General features: G+C 35.6%; 3 protein-coding genes across 4 annotated transcripts; all 3 read left to right on the top strand.

The window, feature by feature from the left end:
* Positions 1-518: 518 nt before the first annotated feature.
* On the top strand, positions 519-6,764 carry LOC129877795 (protein TPX2-like). Of its 2 annotated transcripts, none has more exons than XM_055953328.1 (20): positions 519-916; positions 2,232-2,322; positions 2,421-2,826; positions 2,913-2,943; positions 3,047-3,224; positions 3,326-3,422; positions 3,512-3,622; positions 3,718-3,831; positions 3,909-4,082; positions 4,178-4,240; positions 4,320-4,397; positions 4,483-4,641; positions 4,750-4,884; positions 4,971-5,051; positions 5,134-5,253; positions 5,347-5,513; positions 5,606-5,714; positions 5,805-5,864; positions 6,239-6,333; positions 6,431-6,764. In XM_055953328.1, exons 1-20 carry the CDS (start codon positions 772-774, stop codon positions 6,549-6,551), a joined length of 2,535 nt encoding a protein of 844 aa, XP_055809303.1. In that variant the 5' UTR covers positions 519-771; the 3' UTR covers positions 6,552-6,764. The 2 variants fall into 2 exon arrangements, with proteins under 2 accessions (XP_055809303.1, XP_055809302.1); XM_055953327.1 differs by having other exon boundaries at positions 2,418-2,826.
* Positions 6,765-9,196: 2,432 nt separating this feature from the next.
* Positions 9,197-12,070, top strand: LOC129877134 (ADP,ATP carrier protein 1, mitochondrial-like). Its single transcript, XM_055952618.1, has 3 exons — positions 9,197-9,700; positions 10,443-10,814; positions 11,478-12,070. Exons 1-3 carry the CDS (start codon positions 9,209-9,211, stop codon positions 11,775-11,777), a joined length of 1,164 nt encoding a protein of 387 aa, XP_055808593.1. The 5' UTR covers positions 9,197-9,208; the 3' UTR covers positions 11,778-12,070.
* A 2,302-nt stretch (positions 12,071-14,372) lies between these two features.
* LOC129877507 (putative disease resistance RPP13-like protein 3) lies at positions 14,373-19,262 on the top strand. The gene is made up of 2 exons (XM_055953019.1): positions 14,373-14,511; positions 16,299-19,262. The coding sequence occupies exon 2, from the start codon at positions 16,333-16,335 to the stop codon at positions 19,021-19,023; it is 2,691 nt and encodes an 896-aa protein (XP_055808994.1). The 5' UTR covers positions 14,373-14,511; positions 16,299-16,332; the 3' UTR covers positions 19,024-19,262.
* Positions 19,263-22,695: the final 3,433 nt, after the last annotated feature.

Genomic DNA, 22,695 nt, shown 5'->3' with positions numbered 1-22,695 from the left:
AAACATAAATAGTGTTGAGATAAAAAAATAGTCTAGAGATAAAATTTTGTAGTCTTGTTTGATTGCCAAGTTTGGGATAACTTATTCCACCATTTATACCATAGTGATGGGATAAGTCATCTCATATACATGGTGGGATAACTTATCTCAGGATAACTAATTCCAGAATAATTAATTCTGAGATAACTTGTGAATCTCACAAATTTACTATAATTATTAGTCGTTCTATCATTCCATTACTCAAATGATATGTTAAATTATCAACATTACTTGATATTACTAATACCATATTTTTTGTATTTCTACATAAAGGGACCAAAAATCCATATTTTAATAATTAAAAACAAAAAGACCAAAAATTAGTGGCATTATTAAAAAAAAGAGAGAGAAAGAAGAAGGATAACCTCACGAAGCATCCCGTGTTTTGCGAACACATAAAGTTTAATTACATAAAGTTTTCAGGACTCAAAACTTTATTATACGACATAAATCTGCCTTCTACTAGCCGTTATGTGAGTAGTACCCATTCTGGCACATTCCAAAAGTCACCTAAAAGCTCTTCCTTTTTTCAAAAAAATTCGACCGTTACATTCAAAATCACTAGTAAATCCCAAAATTTCTTCTCTGTTCTTCAATCAAAAAACAATAACAACAACATCCTCTCTTTCACAAAGAACAAATCTAGAAAATCAATCCGCTTTTTCCTTATTCCCCGCGAAATCGCGGGCTCAGGAAAAATAAATTTCACAGACATTGTAAAACTGGAACAAAATGACGGATTTGAACTCGCTTGTAATGGACGATGATTATGAGTTCTCGGCGCCAAGATTCTATGACTTTATCAATGGAGAGACTGAGGAGGACAAGAACAAGGCTGAACTTTGGTTCGAGACTTCAATTAGCTATGCTCCTTCTCGTACGTCTGGCTACTTTGAATTTCATTGTTTTTTATGCTTTCAGATAAATTATTTCATTAAAATTGTTATTTTGAGGGTTTCATTTTTTTTAACGGTTTTATAGTTGGATTAGTGTGAATTTTTCAATTAAATTAGTCTATGTTTTGATCATGGTTACTTAAATTTAGGGCTATAATTTTGAATGATACAGAAAGGAGTTTCATTTTTGGGCTTAGTTTAAGGAAGAGTAATTTGGATTTGCTCTGGTGGGAATTTGAGTTGGAGCAGAGGGGCGGAGCCACGATTTAAATTTTATGGGTTCTAAATTCTAGGATAATGATACCAGGTGTTAGTAATTGGGTTATGAATTTAAGTTACTGTTCATATTTAGTGAATTTCTTAATACAAATGCGTTTGAATTTTTGTACAAATTAGACTTCTCTTTCCATTGTTTATAGCCTTAGGGAGAGGGGAGGGGCAAGGGCAACGTGTCAATAGCTAAGTCATCGCAGCGGAAGAGTCGCGATGACAACCTTGAAGTACAATTTTCATCAAGTAGCAGTAGAATCCTTTGCAACAATCACAACAACATACCCAGTGAAATCCCATCAAGTAGGATCTGGGGAGAGTAAAGTGCACGCATATCTTACCACTATCTGGTGGAGTTAGAGAGGTACAATCCTTTGCAAATGACCTAAATAGGCGAGACTAATATTGTAATTGGCAATGATCTAGCCCTTTGTTGCTCTGATTGATCCTTCCCCTCCAATCCAATAAATTTGTAACTTTTTTGAAAGGAAGTTTATGTATTACTTTCTTTGAGGATTGGCTATAGTGTGTAGAGATTCGCTTTAGCATGGGTGCCAAACGAACCTCCAAATTCAAGTTGTTCCATGCCCCGAGTCTATAGATGATAGGCTCATCACCGTTCTACATCAGAGCCGGGAGCGAATTGCTGGCCCCTATCTGCTTCCCCGCGACAATTTCAAGAACTCTTTGACCCTCTTTACAAAGTTCTTTCATCTTCCCTGGCAGTACTTGTTCTCTATCAGTCTCTCACCCGTGTATTAAGCCTAGGACAGAATTCATTCCCGATTTGGGCTGCATTACCAAACAACCCTTTACATTCATGACAGAAAAAGTGAGTTGTTCACCAACCCTTAGACATGCAGCTAGAGACGAACAAGGAGAAAGAGTATCAACACAATTTGCCAATTTAGTAGTAGCATGAAATATTTGCCTTGCTTCATCTGTCAGATAATTTCTTTTCTATTTCATGGCATTGCAAATTGATGACGAAACGTTGATTGGTTATTTCTGTGTTGTCTTTTGCAGCTTTTATGCAAAGAATCAAGAGTGGTAGAACGGTTCAACTTGAGAGCCTATGTGATTTTACCAAAGACGAAGAATTGCAAGACAATCCAAGGTGTTAGATGATTTTGACGCGAATTCATATTCCATTTCATTTGACATCACATTCCTACTCTTTTAATGTACTGATTGTTCATTGTTCATCTGAAGCAGGCCTGTAGCTGAGACCTCTTCTTCTGGAAGTACGGAAGAGGTAAGGCCAATTAGGATTGAAGAACCTGCAGCTGTGCTCACGTCTTCTGGTAGTAAGGAAGAGGTAAAGCCAAATGAGATCGAAGAACGTGCAGCTGTGCTCACGTCTTCTGGAAGTAAGGAAGAGGTAAGGCCAAATGGCATCGAAGTGTGTGCAGCTGTGCTCACGTCTTCTGGAAGTAAGGAAGAGGTAAGGCCAAATGGCATCGAAGTGTGTGCAGCTGAGCTCGCTTCTTCTGGAAGTAAGGTAGAGGTAATGCCAAATGAGATTGAAGAACCTGCAGCTCAGATCGCTTCTTCTGGAAGTATGGTAGAGGTAACACCAAAAGAGATCACCAAAGAATTTGGTAGCAGTCTTCCTAATCTGGTATGTCTCCACATCTTGTAGAAAGCACAGCACTTTATTCGCTATTTCCGGGCTCTATTTCTCAATTTGGTTTTATCAACTTCCAGGAATCTGTTCAGCAGCAGTCAAAAGTAGAAGGTCGGTTACACTGAGGCGTTGCCATTTGGCTTTGTCACTTGCATTAAGTTCTTAACCCCTTAAGCTGATAATGTATCTAATAACGCCCTTTTTGTGACAAAAGTTAGCACTCCTGCACCACCGATGATATCTCAGAAGAGTGACGAGAAGACTGATTCCAAGAAGCGACAGACTGCTAAAAAGATTGCCAGCATTATTAGAAACCCTTCAGCATTAAAGTCAAACGCTCACCTGCAACAGTCACAATTGAAGAAGAGGAGTAATCTAGCTAGTGCGAGAAAGTAAGTTAACGGTTTTGGCTTCTTAGCTCGGACTTCATTTGTTTGGTCATTCCAAAAATGTGTTGTTCTGATAGAAATAACGAATTGTTTTTGATGTGTAGGCAAGCAATCACGAAAAGTGCTGTTGGAACGCATAATCTTTCCCAAGAAAACCAAGCTATAAAAAGACAGAAACTAGAAGGCGGAAAATCCAGACAGGTGAATTTTATTTTTCAGATCTTATCTGGACATGCATAATATTTCACTTGTTACCTGACCATGCTTCTTCTTTCCTTCGAACATAGTAGATTCTTAACGTCAAACCCCAGATTCTTCCGCACAAAGCAAAAGTTGGGGTTGCTAACAGCAGTTCCACTTTATTCTCTTCAACTGCAGAAGTTCATAAAAAGGACAGAAAGGTTTGTATGACAGTCACATTTTCCTTTCCTAGCATTTTGGAATATACACAAATGTGGATATGTGAATCTAACTTAACATTGTTTCTACTCTTAAGATGTATGTTCGGGAACCAGTTGCTCCGTTCGTTTCAATAGCAGAAATGATGAAAAAGTTCCAATCTAGCACCAGGGAGATGTCACTGCCTCGCATGAGCAGTTTTACTTCACACGTAAATCACTGGAATTTTACTTAATATACTAACTAGCTTTTCCTTGACACTTCTTCTAAAGCATTTTCATTATCCAGGATGATCCAGCTGGACAGATGCAGAGGCATAAGCTCATATTGACCAGGCCTAAAGAACCTGAATTTGTAACAGCTCAACGTGTTCGTCCAACAAGAGTCAAGAGTTCAGCTGAGCTAGAGGAAGAAATGATGGCCAAAATTCCTAAGTTTAAGGCTCGCCCATTAAACAAAAAGGTACCTCATGTTAGACATTTGTTCCCTTCTTTTGTGAATTTTAGTCGTGTCTTTTGATCTAACTTACCAATTTTATCTTGAATATTTTGCAACAGCTATTGGAAGTTCCAACTCTACCAGCTTTACCGAAGAGTACACCTCAACTTCCAGAATTTAAGGTATCATATAGACTATAGATTGTCTCAGTCATAATTTTCAGTGTAAATTTGATATTAATTTTGTATCTTACTACTGCAGGAATTTCATTTGCAAACTATGGCACGAGCCAATCAAAATGCGGAAACATCAACAGTTGCATCAATAGAATCTACTCAGGTACAGGGAGTGCTTCCTGTAATCACTTGGTAAAAACAAATTTACTTGCTTTAATTACTGAATGTAGAAAATTCATTCATCGCAGAGTCATCAATGGAAATCGTCATATTTCACAGCCCCAAAGTCACCTGTTCTTAAAACATCACTAAGAACCAGGCCTCCAAGGATTAGAAGCTCCAAAGAAATGGAGAAGGAAGAACTCGAAAAAGTTCCCAAATTTAAGGCAAGGCCTTTGAATAAGAAGGTAACAATAGCCACTTACCGACCTTCCTAGCATTTGGTGATCACTATGCAGGAAAACTCCTTGGTCTCTAATTTTTCCCTTGTTACTGACTTCCTCCTCAAATTGTAGATTTTTGAAAGTAAAGGAGATTTGGGGATGTTCTGCAACACAAAGAGGCAGGTGACAGTGCCTCAAGAATTTCATTTTGCCACTGACGAACGAATTCCGCCTCCAGCTAATGTAGCTGATCTGTTGTTTGACAAGGTCCTATCATATTGTCATGTTTCTTAAAATCATCTTACCTTCCTACTCTCGTTTTCTTCTCATCGTATCTTTCTTTATGTTTTCAGCTTTCCCTTAATTCTGAACCTCAAAATGGCAAGACTATTCCTAGAAACACCACTCCGAATGCCTTCCATCTTTCCACTGAGGTATGTAGTTTTTATGTTCTTGGTTTTTTCCTTATTAGCTTAAAAACAGTTCCTCATGGCTTGGCTCTTCATTTGCATTCAGGAACGAGGGGCAGAGAAAGAGAGGAAATTGTTCACCGAACTTCTACATAGACAAATCGAGGAGGAGAGGTCCAGAATTTGCAAAGCAACTCCATATCCATACACCACTGATTATCCAGTGGTACTTAACCAATCTTTTCTTACATCTTTAACACGTTGACCTTGTCCACAAACATGTTCTTACATTCGTCATTACCTTGTTTTGTCATGCCAGATTCCACCAAAACCAGAACCAAAGCGGAGCACAAGACCAGAACCTTTCCAATTGGAGAGTCTTGTTAAGCATGAGCAGGAGATGTGGAGGCAAATGGAAGAAAGGCGACGAATGGAAGAGGAAGAAGCAAAGATGAGGAACTTTAAGGCTCAACCAGTCATGTCCGAGTAAGAAATAAAAAGAATAAGCTTTTCCATACAGTGTCATATTTTCAGTTTAAACCAAAAGATGGCTTATAATGTTTTCAACATTAATGCAGGGACCCAATTCCAGTTCCTGAGAAAGTACGTAAACCCCTCACTGAAGTTGAGGACTTTAAACTGCGTGTAGATAACCGTTCTCTTGATAGAGCTGAGTTCGATAAGAAGGTAATTTTTGCTCACTTCTAGAAGCGCACGTATTTAGACTTGCTTTCGTTCCTAGACATCCAATGCTCAGGTCATAAGTTTGTTCTGCAGATTAAGCAGAAAGAGGTGATGCATAAGAGGTATAGAGAAGAGACAGAATCTGCAAGAATGGTAATATACATCCTGGTTTTATGTTATTTGATTTAATCTTGTGATGATATCGGATGAATTCTTATTTCATTTATGACATAAGTGAGACTTTAACGTGTATGATATTTTGATTGGGCGGCTGTGTACTAGGACGCGTATGATATTTTGAGTTAGTATGCTATGTTTTGGGACTCCTTAGTCCTTATGCACCTATGTTAATGAGATATGAGAGCATGTCTTATATATCATTTCTGTAAAATGAGCATGGCATCCTAGTTTTGACACGCTTAAAGACTTAACGTTCTGCTGATATGCTTAAAGACTTTACATTATGCTGATATATGTAAAGCCCTGGATTTCTTCACTAAATTTGTGTTGTTTTCATTTATGGTTAGATGGAGGAAGAGAAAGCATTGAAACAACTGAGGAGAACTTTGGTGCCCCATGCAAGACCAGTGCCTAAATTTGATCATCCTTTTCTACCTCAGAAGTATGTATAGAAAGTTCGCGAGTTTTCTTCTTATTTATTCTCCATTCCTATTTCTCTGCATATTTGTGCTGCTTTCTAAATCTTTCGCACATCACAGGTCTTCTAAACAAGTAACAAAACCAAGATCGCCAAAGTTACAGATTGTTAAAAGAAAAGAAAGGAAGTCAATGGCCTGCCCCTACGCGACAACTTCTAGTACTGCCTACCAAATGAGGTGATATAGTACAACAATCAATTCAAAAATCGGAGAGCTAACTAGTTGTTCAAGAAGCCTTGAATTCCAGAGTGAGAGAGAGGGTATAGAGTTTGTTTTATACTCGAAATTAGCTCATTGTTGTATTTATAATGTCCGTAAAACTTATGTAAACTTGGAGCTTAGATGTTGTATCTCCGGTATTCTTTCAAGTATATAGTCTGTACTTATTAAGTTATCTTGCCGTCAATACGATTCATGAGTATTTATTAAGTTATCTTTTCTTCAATACGATTCATGAGTATTTATTAAGTTATCTTGCCTTCAATACGATTCATGAGTTTAACTTATATACATTGACTGTCTAAAAAGATCTGATACAATGAAATTGCCTTTATTTGTTGGAGTATGTAAATCACTTTGCATTTTATTTTAAGTTATAAATCTCGTGATTTATGAAAGAATCTCTAGATATTTTTTGGATGAACTAATATTAGTAAGTTATCTTAACGTTTACTTTTCCTCCTTCACGAGATGAATTACTTATATGTGGTGTCGGAGATAGTACAGTTGCTTTTATTATGACTTCATTCCCTTGGGTGTTGGAACCAGAAATTGGTTTTATGCTGTTGAAAAGGTCATATAGAAGGAATAAAGGTTTATTAATGATATTTATTATTTTCAAAATCTTTTAAAAAAATTATGTACTACATATTATTAATAATATAGTATAAGTGATTTGCACAAATAGGATTTTTTGGGGTCATCTTTTTAATTTATGACCTCATTAAAAATCGTACAAAAATTACTTTTTTAAAATCGGGGAAAAAATCAAGACAGCTTCCTATAACAACAAGTTACGGTGATCATCAAGATCGCTGATTAAATTGTGGTGATCACCAAAGTCCATAATATATTGTGTTGAAATTCATGAGCACATTTTTGCTTCAAAATGATCTAAAATCAACTCAAAATGACTTCAAATTTGATATCCACCCTTTTAACTCTAGTTTCAACAATTTTCAATTTAACTCTAACCCTTTAAAAGCAATGAGTTAATGATAAAAAATACAAAACTATTACTTTTTTCGTGAATTTTACTCCTTAATATTTATTATTTCCTTTTCCTATTTGAATTATCAACCCCCACAAATGTATTAAAACACACTTTAAAGTTGATTAAATCAACTATCAATTATTTATCTTTTCTATCGAAATTATCATTATCTACTTAACTACGTGTGTTTTGATATATAATTCAAGTAGAAAAATGAAATTAAGAAATTTGGAATAGCCGGTGATAGAAAAAATCGTTTTTTTGACTCTGTTTTCTTCAGCTAACAAAGCTCAATAAAACCAATGGGAATTGGACAAGTTTTCATGGAGAAATTAAGGTCAAATTTGTCAATAAAAAATAATATTCCACGTAGCACCGTCTGGAAAACTCTTCCTTTCCTTTATTATTTTCCCCTCATTTTTTCTACTCTCTTCTCAAAAATGCTTTTTTTCTTTTTCTCTAAAGAGATAAGAAGGATTTCTCAGGTAAGCTAAAACAATTATGGTAACTTTCTTATGGGTGATTAAAAGTTGTTTGTGAAGTAGGGGCATGCAAAGTACAGTTTTAAAAAGCTCGGTAATTCGGTTTTCGATATTTATTAAGCTCAATTTTGGTATTGTTCGATATGATAAGTTAGTAATCATGGTTTGTTCGACTTTGACTTATTTTATGTATATATAATGGAGAATTATACTTCAACAATGATGGGGAACTATGTGTAATTAAGTAAGTAATAAGTTTATATTTAGTATTAGAAGAATGAAGTTTTTGGTCGCTAAGATTTTTGGGATACTTCGCCTTTTATTAGTTTATATTAAGAGATTGATTAAATTGTTATTATTCCATGTTCTTTTTTGACTTGACACACTTATTAACAAAATAATGATTAGTATAGTGAGTTTACCATTTTATCCTTATTAATTGATATAGTTTTAAACATATTTACTCACTATATTTTTCAAAGACATTAATTTAATGTTAATAAATTGAGGATATATTAGGAAAAAAAATTATTTTTTCATGATTTGTCAAAATTGACAAGTAAAAAGAAAAAACAAATTAGAAATTTTTTGACAACTAAATAGGAATGAAGGGAGTATCTAAACAAAAATATAATATATTTGGATTTTAATGCTATGTTTGGTATTTCCGTGTTTTTATATAAATATCATAACCAAAGACCAAAATTGCTAATATCCTAATTCACAAGCACCTCATCCAGTTTTTTTTTTTTTTTTAATGACGGTGGTGTTCAGATCAGCTTTCGCGCACCTTATCATCCCGTACAGATTGATGGCAGGGGTAGCTTGTGTTTGCCTTTTTAAGTTATGTATGCTGTCAGAGTACATAACATGTTATAACTGATGGTTTTTAATCCCTTCGGCATAATCTAACATGTTGCTTATGATCATTAATTCTAAATTACCGGTCAATGATATTAAATGAAGTTACCTGCAGTTCCTTTCAAGTGATTTGATTATGTAATTACATCGGCCGTGCATAGAACTTAAACTCAATTGAGTAAAACAGAGTAGTAGTAAGAGACGTTCATAGAAATTTTGCTTCTTACTACTTGAACGGGAGTAACATTCTTTACAGGTCACTGGATCGGTTGATCTCAAAACATGGCGGATGGATCACAACATCAGTCTGTATTTCAGAAATTACACGATGACTCATGCCTGTTCGTCCGAATATCTCCCTATGCACATTTTAAATATACTGGTTCACACAATATGGCTGGTGGATATGTCAATGAGATTATTAAGGGTCATTTTGTGGCGACTCGTCAAGCTACTATCTTGCAATGTGAGAGATCGCTTGCTCCTGTTGTTGTACAGGCTCCATCTGAAGCTCCGTTAGAGAAGAAAACAACGAGTTTTATTGTGGACTTTTTAATGGGAGGAGTTTCTGCTGCTGTGTCTAAGACGGCTGCTGCTCCGATTGAGAGAATCAAGCTTTTGATTCAGAATCAGGATGAGATGATCAAATCCGGTAGACTTTCCGAACCATACAAAGGGATTACGGATTGCTTTACTAGAACTATCAAGGATGAAGGTGTCCTTTCTCTTTGGAGAGGCAATACTGCAAATGTCATCAGATATTTCCCAACACAGGTTAACTGATCCTTACTTTCTGTTGGTTGATCCCTGATTAAATTTGTCTATCATAGTCTATTTTGCTCGGACTCTTCAAAAATGTGCGGACACGTTGTTGGGAATCCACTGCTGTGATGTACTGTCCTTGGCACTGAATTATCATGTTTCCTAATTTCCTCCTTTCTTTGCTCCAGTTTACTCGTTTTCGCTCCTTTTCATTCGTATCATCCTCTACACATACAAACCCAAATTATTAAGCTCAAAGCATGACATTTTGCACCTTAATTAGTACAAATAAAGCAATAGAATGAGAGGCGAATGACACCAAAATATTCATACTTCTCGCTAAATATCACACATCTTGGATCCTCCAAAAGTAGTGCACTTTGGAGGATCCGACAGGAGTGCGATAACATTTTTGGAGAGTCCAAGAAAATATAGATTATAGATAAATTAGAGTGTTACTTTACTTTTCCCCCATAATCCTTGTTCTTTTTCATTTCTTGTTATAGATAAAAGTAATCGCCACAATTTGATATTACCAACAACACAGAATATCTAGTGAATCCACCATTGAACATCTTGAATAGGTCTCGCCATCATTTTTTAGTTGTGTTTCATTATTGTAGTGATGATAGTGAAAACTTGTAAGACTTTCTAGTGATGGGAAATGGAAAAGAATGGACCGGAGAGTTGCATCAGTAATTTTGAGTTTGATAATTTCTTTGTAATCATTATATATCATTTTGTGTATTTGCAGGCCTTGAATTTTGCATTTAAAGACTATTTTAAGAGAATTTTTAATTTCAATAAAGAAAGGGATGGCTACTGGAAGTGGTTTGGAGGAAATTTAGCATCCGGTGGTGCTGCTGGTGCTTCATCCCTTTTGTTCGTGTACTCGCTGGACTATGCCAGAACGCGACTCGCCAATGATGCTAAGGCTGCGAAAAAGGGTGGTGAGAGGCAGTTTAATGGTTTGCTCGATGTTTACCGTAAAACCATCAAATCTGATGGTATTCCTGGTCTTTACCGTGGCTTCACCATCTCGTGTGTGGGAATAGTTGTTTATCGTGGTTTGTACTTCGGAATATACGATTCGCTTAAACCTTTGGTTTTGGTTGGTAACTTGGAGGTATGTTGATTTAGACCTCTGTTTCTATGTGCTTTTTCTAATTTCATGAAGTCCTAATATGGATGTTCCCTCCTTACATGTTGGATTCCCCCCCCCCCCCCCCCCCTCTTCCGATGCACTTTCAGCCTATGTTGCTCTTACTCTTTAAAAATGTCAACGGGTGCATATCAGATTCTTCAAAAGTAATTTATTTTGGGAGTATTCTTTAGAGTGAGCTAGAGTCTCGCCTTGTTTGGGGAATGATGGTCTACTTATATCGACATGTGCAGTTCACCCTGTATAAGCTAGTTTTTGGTGTTGAGTTAGGTCTAAATGCCATATATGTACATGGTGTTAGAGTCAGGTTTATCCCCGTTTGAGCTCCCGAACCAATGCTCCAATTGGCGTGAAGAGGGATGGTAGAGTGAGTTAAGAGTTCCACATAGACTTTTGGGATTGATTAGTTAGGCCAGGTGTCATATCTTTACAGATTCGACATGCGTGCGACATTATATTTGAAGAGTCCGAGCAACATAGTTTCAACATTTCTAGAAATTGATGAACTTACTCTTTAGATTCATATGTATGAATTATGTGTGATTAGTCCTTATGTTTTGTGTCTTTAGTATTTGAATCAATAAAATTGGTGGCTATTAACACCATTGCTATTTTTGGCGTTCACAGGATAGCTTCTTCGCGAGTTTTTTGCTAGGATGGGGCATCACTATCGGTGCTGGTTTAGCGTCTTACCCTATTGATACGGTGCGTAGAAGAATGATGATGACTTCAGGAGAAGAAGTAAAGTACAAGGGCTCATTAGATGCATTTTCTCAGATAATGAAGAAAGAAGGCACCAAGTCGCTTTTCAAAGGCGCTGGTGCTAATATCCTTCGTGCTGTTGCTGGTGCCGGTGTGCTAGCCGGGTATGATAAACTCCAGCTCATTTTCTTCGGAAAGAAATACGGATCTGGTGGTGGAAGTTAATAAGGTAGATATATCAAGTGATAATGACAAAGATGATCGTTGAGGTCGTGTAGATTGTTTTTGTTGTTTGAGTCGAACTTTTGAGTCAAGGATCTATCGAAAACAGTCTATTTACCTTCACAAGGTAGGAGTAAGGCTACGTACGCTTCACCCTCTCTAGACCCTACTTGTGAAATTACACTGAATATATTTTTTTTGTTGTTGAGTCTAGCTTTTAAATAATTATTTTAGCGAGCCATGTTATCCGGAATATAGACTATAGAGATCCTCAGTAATTTATGGTTAGAGATCACCTTGTAAGTTTATACAGGACTAGTGTACAAATTCCTGGTTGCTTTGCAGGTTCAGCTTCAAAGTGATACTCCCTCCTGTGCTAAATTTAAGTGTCTAACTTTCTTTTTAGTCTGCTATATTTAGTAAGTTTTTCAATTTTAATATTTTACCTGCCAAGTTCGAGAGATCACTAGATTAAAAAATCTAGATCTTTATTTTTAAAATTTTATTTTAGTCAAATGAAGACACTTAAATTGAAATGGGGAAGTATATAGCTTGTCTATATGAAATGAAAAGGTGGATATACAATTTACTTTTTGTTTTATCAATTAGCAGTAAGATGTAATAACATGCTTAACAGAAGAAATTATCTTTTGTACCAAACATCTTAGGATTGTAAGCATTTGGTACGCCAAGGATCTCAGGATTTGGAATTTTACAGTTTTTCTTTCTCTATATAAAATTAGATCTATAAATTTATATTTTATAAAAAAATAATTATAATTTTAAATTTATATAAAAGAAATTATGTTTGACATGAAGAAATTGTTTGTATTATGTGAAAAGATTTTATCAAATAATAACTAATTGCTACTATTGTTGATTTATTGGATGGACCAGAGATATGTAAAACTATGCATAGTTTGGCCATAAGAGCTTAATTGCATCGAAAACAAGAGTTCCTTTCAAATGATCTTTCCCACAAATGCAGCAAGACTTTGGGTTCTTTCAATGTCAACTATAAAATTAATTAAATCTACAATAACAAGCTATAACTTTTTTAAAAAAAATTAATTTAAATAGTTGTCAACTAAATTAACTAAATTAAAAATAATCGGTAAATATATAATATATGTATGATTGCGTATAAGTATAGAAATATAATATGTCCAATTATTCATTTAAAACTTAAAGATAAGTTATGTTGTGATTAGTTATTTTGATATTATTTTTTCTCGACTGACTAATTTGTTGTATTAAAAATAACATATATTGCAGAATTTTTAAAAAGAAATTGTTTGTTTACAAAAAAAATATCTTCCATCTTATTTTGTACTTATTAGGAAAAGGATTTAAGGGACGTCAGGAATATTTTGTTGTTATTATTATTTTATTACAGAATAACTAATCTCATTACTATTATTTTATACTCACTTCTAGGGGAGTATCGGTTGATTCGGTTAGATTTATCGATTTTCGGTTCTTAAATACGATAAATCGATAACCAAATCAATAAGATATTTGTTATCGATTTTTGATTTATTGGTTTTACGGTTCGGTTTTCGGTTTAACTAATAAGAAAATGCTTTCAAAATAAATATACGACTTCACCAATAATTTTCGAAAATCTTGAACATTACTGAAAAAGGAAAAAGAGTTTCTTTAGGAAAAAATTCAAATGCTCATCAGATTTAACCCCAACTAGGATGAAATAATCTCTTAATTGTTTACCAGCGAAGTTGAATTTTTTTGAGAAAGTGGATACGGAGAAGAGGTGAAATCAGAAAAGGGGGAGAAGACGAGAAGTAAAAAAAGAGAGAAATCAAACTCATAACTCACAACACTAGCCGTCGCCTAATCCTTGTTGTCGTAGTTGCAACTTGCAAACCGCAGCCGTCTTTCTTAGTTCTTTAGATTTTGACTTTGTGAACCTAAAGCGGCAAAGCTCAAAGGGTAAATACACTGTGAACTATGAAGTAGTGTGAAGTGTGAATTTTGTAAGACACCGATAGTATGATATAGTGATTATATATTTATATTAATACTTTTTGTTTGATATTTGTGTACGAGTAAATATAAAATGGTAAATTATTATTGTCTTAATTAGTTATCGATTTACCCGATAATTCAATATTAAAAACCAATACCGAACTGCTAATCCTTTAATTCTTTTTTAATAAAATCATTAAATAACTGTTAACCCAATAGCAATAAACCAATAACACTTTTTTCGGTTCGATTTATCGATCGGTTCAGTTTTTGCAACCCCCACTCACTTCGTTCACTTGATTTGTCACTTTGAAGTTTACACTGTCCCTTAAAATAATGATTAATATGAGTATTTATCATAAAATTTTTATTTATGTGTTTAATATTAGATCTTAAAAAATTATTTGAGAAATAAGTAATTAATATTAAGAATAAAACATGAAAATAGATAATTGTCTTTTTCCTTAATCTATTAAAAGTGACAAATAAAAATAAAATCTGTTTTTAAAAATAAAAAAAACAAAACGAGTATTTTAATAATTCGATATTAATTACTAATTCTCATATAACTTATCTCAAAAATCCATGCTTGTCTTACCAAACGACCCCTAAAGTTGACCTCAAAAGAACCCAAAGTCTTTCATTACACTTATGGGAATAAAACATTTTAAAGAATCTCTCTTTTCACCAAAATAGAATTCATAAAAATTCCTTCTTTCCCATAAATTGAGCTTCTGAGGAAAACAAACTGGTTAGTCTTATGATTCATTTATACTTTTTAAAAGTTGCTTCTGATTATTTTTTTCTGAGCATATTCTACTATCAATTTATAGTCTTTTAGCATATATTTATTTGCAATTTTGAGATAAAAGAAGGATCTGAGCTTCAGTTCTTCTACATTTTAATTGAAAACTTGTCCCCCCCCCCCCCAAAATTAATAGGATTTTCAAGGAAATATTTCAAATTATTTAGAACCAATTTTTCTTAGGGTTTTGTGCCTTGTATGTAGGAGAAATAATTGTTGTTTCAGAGCTTCATATTGGTATGAGAAGTGTTGCCATGTTTTTTTTCACTGCCGTTTTGATTAGCTGCACTTGAGTTGGAGGGTCATTCGTAAACAACCTCTCTACCTCCACGAGGTAGAGTAAGGTCTGTGTACACTCTGTAAGCATTAAAATTTTATTGGATCTAAATTCGTAAATTAATTTGGACTATATTAAATTCAAGAAAATAGTCCAAATAATGTGTCAATCCAAGTCAAATAAATGAGCCACTAAAATCATACCACATGTCGAAGTTATGTAGCAATCCAAGTCAAATTAAATAAGCCACTAGAATCATGCCATGTGCCAAAGTTAGGTATCAATCCAAGTCAAATTAAATAAGTCACTAAAATCATGCCACATGTCAAAGTTATGTGCCAATCCAAGTCAAATTAAATGAACCACTAGAATAATGCCACGTGTATATGTGACATGTTCGGACCAATCAAATTGAAGCTCTTCACCAAAGGCATCTGATTGGTCAGTTCAAACCGACCAATCAAATCACACAGGCATACCTCTCCCTACAACTATAAATAGGGGTCCTCATTATTCTCAGAAGGAGGTTTTGAAGAACAAGAAGCAATAAGAGAGCTCGTGGATCAAAGGCCGCAAATTTTCTACAGAGCTACAAAGTTCAAGTAATTAAATTCAAATTCAAGTTCAAGTTCAAGATCAAGAACGAAGGCAAATATCAAAAAAGTTTGAGATCAAGTTACTTGTTCATACTTATTATTCGTTATAACCGTACAAGTGTTCGTGACGAGTAATTCAAATCTAAGCTTTCAAGCCCTTGACTCTAAATCAAAATCAAGTTCAACATATTTCATATTATTTAAAGAATCAGAGGATTATCATAGAGATTGTAACACACATTACATTTTGAAATCAAATATTACACTTTGTTATTCCAATTTTCCAGTCTTGACTATTTATTTTTCTCGGCTCGAAAATTTGTTGTTTACACACTCTATCCTCCCCAAACGGGATTTAATGGGATATGTTGTTGTTGTTGTTGTTGTCATATATCGGACTTAGGGCGGAGCTACCCTTGAACGAGGGTTGTCAACCGACACCCTTTCGTTGAAAAATTACATTGTATATCTATGTTAAATTTTAATTTAATAAATATATATACAAGTGCTGACAACTCTTAACACAAGTTAAAGATGTTAGTAAAAGTTCCTTGAGGTCATGTGTTCTAGCCCTGCTAGAAGTGAGTCATGCACTTTCAGATTTCTCATGAAAAATTTCGAATTAGTATGAGCCAAAATTTTCTCCACAATAGAAATTTACCATGAATGAATTTCATAATTCTTTTGTTAGGCAAAGGTCTATCGAAACAGCCTAGGTTTGTTGTTATTGTTGTCGTATCCATATGCAAGTGCCAAATCTACTACTAATTATTTGTGTTCCTATAAATAGAATACGTCTGTGTTATCCGTTTGATTTATGCTGTGCCTGAAAATTAAGTCTCAGCATTTTACACTTTCAGATTTCGTCAGGAAGAGTAAGCACTTCAGCAAGAGATGGCTGATGCTGTTGTCGAATTTCTCTTGTTAAATTTGAAACAACTACTCCTTTATCATGTGGATTTGCTGTCAGGAGTAAAGGATCAAGTTGAGTCTCTTCATAGAGAGCTTAGTTTGATGAAAGCTTTTCTTAAGGACTCTCGAGAGAAGCGCAGTGAGTATGAATATGTCAGAGAGTTGGTAAGCCAAATCACCATTGTGGCTTATGAGGCGGAGGATATAATTGACACGTTTGTGACTAATGCAGCAATGCAAAAGGCTAGGAGCACTGTCAGGAGAGCCTTTCACGTATTTGATCACTCATCAAAGCTTCGAAATGTTGCAAAAGAAATTGAATCAATCAAGGTGAAGGTGAAGGAGATTTATGACAAGAAGATGTTTGGGATTCAAAGCCTACATGGTAAAGAGTCTTCTCGTAGAATTCCACCACAAAAGAGAGTTCCGATGGTGGAAGAAGAAAATGTGGTGGGCTTTGATGATGAGGCTAAGACAATAAGTAGTCGACTTACCAATGGGTCAGAGGACTTAGAGATCATCTCAATTGTCGGGATGGGTGGTCTGGGCAAGACAACTTTAGCTAAAAAGGTTTATACTGATCCTTCTGTTGAATACCACTTCTATAACCGTGCATGGATTTATGTGTCTCAGCAGTATAGCCGAAAGGAGGTCTTTCTTGGAATTTTAGATTCTTTAAGTCTCATCACAGATGAAATGTATAAAATGAATGATGAAAAATTGGCGGTAGAGCTGTTTAGTCACTTGAGAACCAAGAGATACCTTGTTGTCATCGATGATGTTTGGACAGTGGAGGCTTGGGATGACCTCAAAATGGCTTTCCCAAAGACAGCTAGTGGGAGCAGAATATTGTTGACAACTCGAAACACAGAGGTCGCATTGCATGCTAACCCTGAAGGTCCTCCTCACCATTTACGCTTTCTGACTCATGAAGAAAGTTGGGAGCTCCTCTCAAAGAAGGTTTTCCGCAAAGGTAGCTGCCCCTTAGAGCTAGAAGATATTGGACTACAAATTGCCAAAAAATGCTATGGGCTACCGCTTGCAATTGTCGTAGTCTCAGGTCTTCTCTTAAAGAAAGATAAAACACGTGACTGGTGGAAGAAAGTTGCTAATGATGTTAGTTCATATGTTGCCAGGGATCCAAAGCAATGCATGGATGTTCTAGCATTGAGTTATAAGCATTTACCTGATCACTTGAAAGTGTGCTTCATCTATTTCGGAGTCTTTCCAGAAGACTTTGAAATTCCTGTGTGGAAATTACTCAGATTATGGACTGGTGAAGGATTTATACAGCAAATGGGGCAAGAATGCTTGGAGGATACAGCAGAAGAATATCTTGAGGATCTTGTTGATAGAAATTTAGTCTTAGTCGCGAAGAAAAGGGCCAACGGGCGAATCAAGACTTGTCGCATTCATGATATGTTGCGAGATTTGAGTGTAAAAATGGGTTCAGAGGAGAAGTTCCTGGAGGTGTTCAAAGCATCTGCTCAGAATCATTCTTCTTTGAGCTCGATTTCCAAATATCATCGTCGTCTTTGCGTGCATTCACATTTTCTGGACTTCATAAATTCAAGGCCTTCTGGTCCAAATGTCCGTTCTTTCTTGTGTTTTGCCTCGGAAGAAATGGAATTACCTCGTGAACATACATCTTTCCTCCATGAAGCATTTAGATTGGTACGGGTGTTAGACTTGAAGTATATCAATTTTCCAAGGTTTCCAAATGAGATAGTGCAGCTAGTTCACTTGAGGTATATATCTCTTTCTGGAAATTTCAGGGTGCTTCCTGCATCAATCTCCAAACTTTGGAACCTTGAGACACTAATTGTTGGAACAAAGTCACGTGAGCTTGACATTCAAGTGGATATATGGAAAATGTCCCAATTCAAACACTTGTACACCAGTGGGTTGAGTTGTTTACGTGGTCCTCCAGCCAAAGCGCGGAAGGATAATGAGGATCCATTTGTAAGAAGAAACATCCAGACCATTTCCACCGTTTTGCCTGATTGTTGTAAAGAAAATATATTGGCACGAACTCCTGGTCTAAGGAAGTTAGGAATTCGTGGGAAGTTATCAACACTTGTGGCTACAAATGGAGACTCTAGCTTGTTCGATAATCTTGCCAAATTGGACAACCTGGAGACTCTGAAGCTGCTTAATGACACATTTCCCCTCCCACCATCCCAATGTCAAATACCCGGTCTTCCCCAATCGTACAAGTTCCCACCAAACCTGAAGAAGCTGACTTTATCAGACACCTTCCTTGATTGGAGCAATATATCTACACTAGGTATGCTGCCAAATCTTGAAGTGCTGAAACTAAAAGACTATGCTTTTAAGGGAACAAAATGGGAACCGCTTGATGGAGGATTCCGCCTGCTTCGGGTCTTGCATATTGGAAGGACGAATTTGGAACACTGGAATGCTTCAGGCCATCACTTCCCTAGACTGCAACAAGTTTTCCTTAAACACTGCTCAAGCCTAAATGAAATCCCGTTTGGTTTAGTGGAGGTGCCTTCCCTCCAGAATATGGAGCTCTTTTGGCCTACTCCCGCTGCTGCAGCATCTGCCAGGATTATTCAGCAGGAGAAACAAGAAGGATATATCAACGACAATGTGTTCAAGCTTGTCATCTATCCTCCAGATATTTTGTCACCAAATCGCGTGGATTTCTGAAGTTGCTAGCAAGTAGGTTAGGAGTCTTGGTCTTACTGATTTTGAAGTCGATCTGGTCATTTGGTTCATTTTATGCGTCAAACATGTTATGATACTTTTATTATTTTCATCACGAGGACTGTACTTTCCTAATATAGAATTTTTAGTTGTGCAGTACTATTACTAGGTCATTCAAGTTATTTTGAAAGAATAAGAATGTATTGGTAAAAACTTTGATCCTCTTATTGGTTATCATCACTTCTGCAACACATTGTCTAATTTATCAGCTTTTCTAAGATAGTTTGGCTTGTTATAATTTCTTGTTATCATCACTATTCACTAGGGAGTGGGCTTTCTAACTTGCTCTGATTGAGGGTCTTTTGTAAAACATAAAAGGTTTCTACCAAAGATGTTGCTAGATTCAAAGTAGAATTTCTAGTGAAGGAGCTTTTCTTGCATTCACAGCCAAAAATTAACTGAAATTCAACTTCCTTTCTCAGGGTACCTCATATTTAAGGATATTCCAATCATAATTTTCCCTATACTTATCCTTTGAGATGGTACACATGGATGAAGCAGGTAAGGAGGATAGGGCAGTGGCGTAAATAGAATTTTTACCAAGCGGGTTCTATATATACATAGCAAATATTTTGGCCTTGTATATACAGTGCACTTTCCCGATAAAGGGAGTTCGGATGGATCCCTTCCACCCCTCTAGCTTTGCCCTGAGGATAGGGTTGGACAGTTTCTTAAACTTGCAAGTCATTGTTTTTTTTCTCCCTATATCCCAAGTTTTTGATGATGCCAGCAATATTCACAACAAGGTGCAAAATGACAAAAAAAGAGGAAGAAAATAGTAAAGCATTCATAAATTTGTAGGGACACTGCTGATGGACCTCTTTACCATATATATGTACAAGTTAAAGATCATTCTCTTTCCTCACTTTGATTTAAACGTTTAATTGTCCTAGTCTTAAACTTTGTGAATGTATATTTTTCTTCCATCTTGTACTGGGGTGTACATCTTATTAATTACACAGTATAGTACTCTCTTTATTTCAATTTTTGCGACATTGTTCGACTGAGCACGAAGTTTAAGTTTGAAAGCATGATTTTTGAAGTTTGTGATCTAAAATAAATTTTAGACATTTTTGTGGCTATAAATTATTTTATTTATGGGTAAAATGAGAATTTTAAAGTTAAGTTACTTCTAAATATATAGAAATCTGACCTTCATTTTGGATAGACTACGCTACATAAATGAAGATAGAGGGAATAGTTACAACTTGGTTGTTTGTCATAATACAATTACAAAGTAACTTCTAACCTTACGTTTGGTTGTACATGTGTAATTAGAAAAAACGACAAAAATAGTCCCTTATCTTTGATAGTAGATTCCAAATAATTCCTTAAGTATCGACTGAGCAGTTTTGGTCCTTTAGGTTTGTCAAAAAGTGAGCACTTTTTCTCTCCATCATATATATACCAAACTCTAATTGATAAATTTAATCGGTGTTATAAAATAAACTAACTTAGCAAAATTAGAAGGAGAGAATAAAAGAAAAATAGAGTTTAGAAGATCAGTGTGTGTTCAGTTGCACAACACCGATGGCTATTTATAATCGGTGAAAAGGAGAAAACGTAGGGGGACAAAAATAAGTGGAGGAAAAAGGGGAAGGGAAAAGCAAAATGCAATTTTGTTATTTTAGTGGGTCCCACTAGAAAGTGGAACATCAACTTGTTCTTTCATAACACACCTTCTTGGATGTCCAAGTGAAATGTGTCTCATTAAAAAAATTCTACATGAGACAATATACATAGTTATCCTGAACACCCATAGATGTTGTGCTTCGTTAAAACCTTACTAGAAAAAATCAAATGGAAAAAAAGCCTAATGAAGGAAAAAGAGTACACACATCTGGTAATACGCCTTGAGTGCTGCCTCATTAAAAATCTTACCAGAAAAACCCAGTGGGACAAAACATTGGTTAAGGGAAAAAGAGTACAACATGTATTTTACTCCCTCTGATGAAAACTTCATTTGATATTTTAGAGACGACACATTCCAAACTTATACCTAACTTCTCAAAAGTTGATGTTGGTAATGCCTTTGTGAATAAATCTGCAAGATTATCACTCGAACGAACTTGTTGTACATCAATATCACAATTCTTTTGGAGATCATGTGTGAAGAATAATTTTGGTGAAATATGTTTCGTTATGTCTCCTTTTATGAAGCCACTTTCAATTGAGCTATGCACGCGACATTGTCTTCAAATATAATTGTGGGTACTTTGACATCATTTTTCAAGCCGCATCTTTCTTTGATGAATTGTATCATCGATCTTGTCATGATCCAAAAACCGAGGTCATGATGACACACATCCCAAAACCCAACCTGATGTGTAATCCTAAAAGTAAAACTCATACGAGGCTCCCAAAAGAGAAAGTCATGCCACGATTTAAATGAAAAGAAAGACAATGAAGAAATTATCCCAAAACCTAGTGTCATAAATATAAAGAGCATCTAATACAAGGTTCGAGTCTGAAGATACAACATAAGTCTCTGAATGATACAAAAGACTTCGAAATAAAAATAGACTAGTGACGATCTGAATTCCGGGACCTCACCACTAATCTGAGAATACACAATCCGCTAGAATATCAGCTGCCACGTAAGATACCCTGACTAATATCTGCATCAAAAAGGGACACAGAAGTAGGAGTGAGTACAATTCACATGTACTCAGTAGGTTTTAGCCGACTGAGTATAAGGAATTAATCAAAGTTATGAAATAAACTAAGGAACGCTTCCACCTACATACAGAAAAGTCTCACTTCGGCATTGATGCCGCCAGTTTATATATATAATGGCGCGAGTAAAGTAAACCCATAATAACAGCTCATATTCATAATTAACTAGATAATTCAAGTAGTACAGATATCAATGCAATGCAATGCAATATGATGATGTAATGATGTGGTGGTACGGTGGAATCAAGACTATCGCACAACCTGTCGTATACACCTGCTGAGCTGTGCTACCACGCAGGACCCATGGGGGTCTCGCATACTATATACCTCAATCACAATATCTCATCATCCTTGCCACCTCCTAGTGGTCAAGGGATCACAATGCATCCACTACCCTACCGTAAAACTGCCTCAGTTAGGGACTCAAAATATAAAGGTTTAAAGGTGTTTCATTTTCTTTTTCAAAAAGAATTTTCATATTTCTTAACTTCTCATGTTTCATGATATGATGAATGAGGATGAATGTATCAAAACACATATGGCATGGACGTAATATTCAACTCGCATGTGGTACGAGGTTCAAAGTTCTCAAAACTTAACCTACACATGATATTCACCCTCAATAAATAATAATGGGAAGGAAATACTTTCATTTAAATATTCACCAATTTCTCAATAATATTTCAATACTCAAGCATGCTCAAACCCCCCAACTCAACCCCTCAGGCGGGCATCACAAGTCAAATAATATACTCAAGCATCTCTCTTAGGCAAGTCACGAATCACATGCTCTCAAAGCAAATAAGTTAACCAATATGGCCCCCACATGGGCTATGTAATACAAATAAACCCCCACACGGCAACACATTAATAAATAAGCCACCCACACAGGCATCAATATATATATAACATTCTCAACTCATACTACAACCCCATTCC

This window comes from Solanum dulcamara, chromosome 12, assembly GCF_947179165.1.
Source record: "Solanum dulcamara chromosome 12, daSolDulc1.2, whole genome shotgun sequence".
Lineage (NCBI taxonomy): Eukaryota > Viridiplantae > Streptophyta > Magnoliopsida > Solanales > Solanaceae > Solanum > Solanum dulcamara.
Note: the sequence above shows the minus strand (reverse complement) of the source record. Positions and strands in the feature narration are given on the sequence as shown.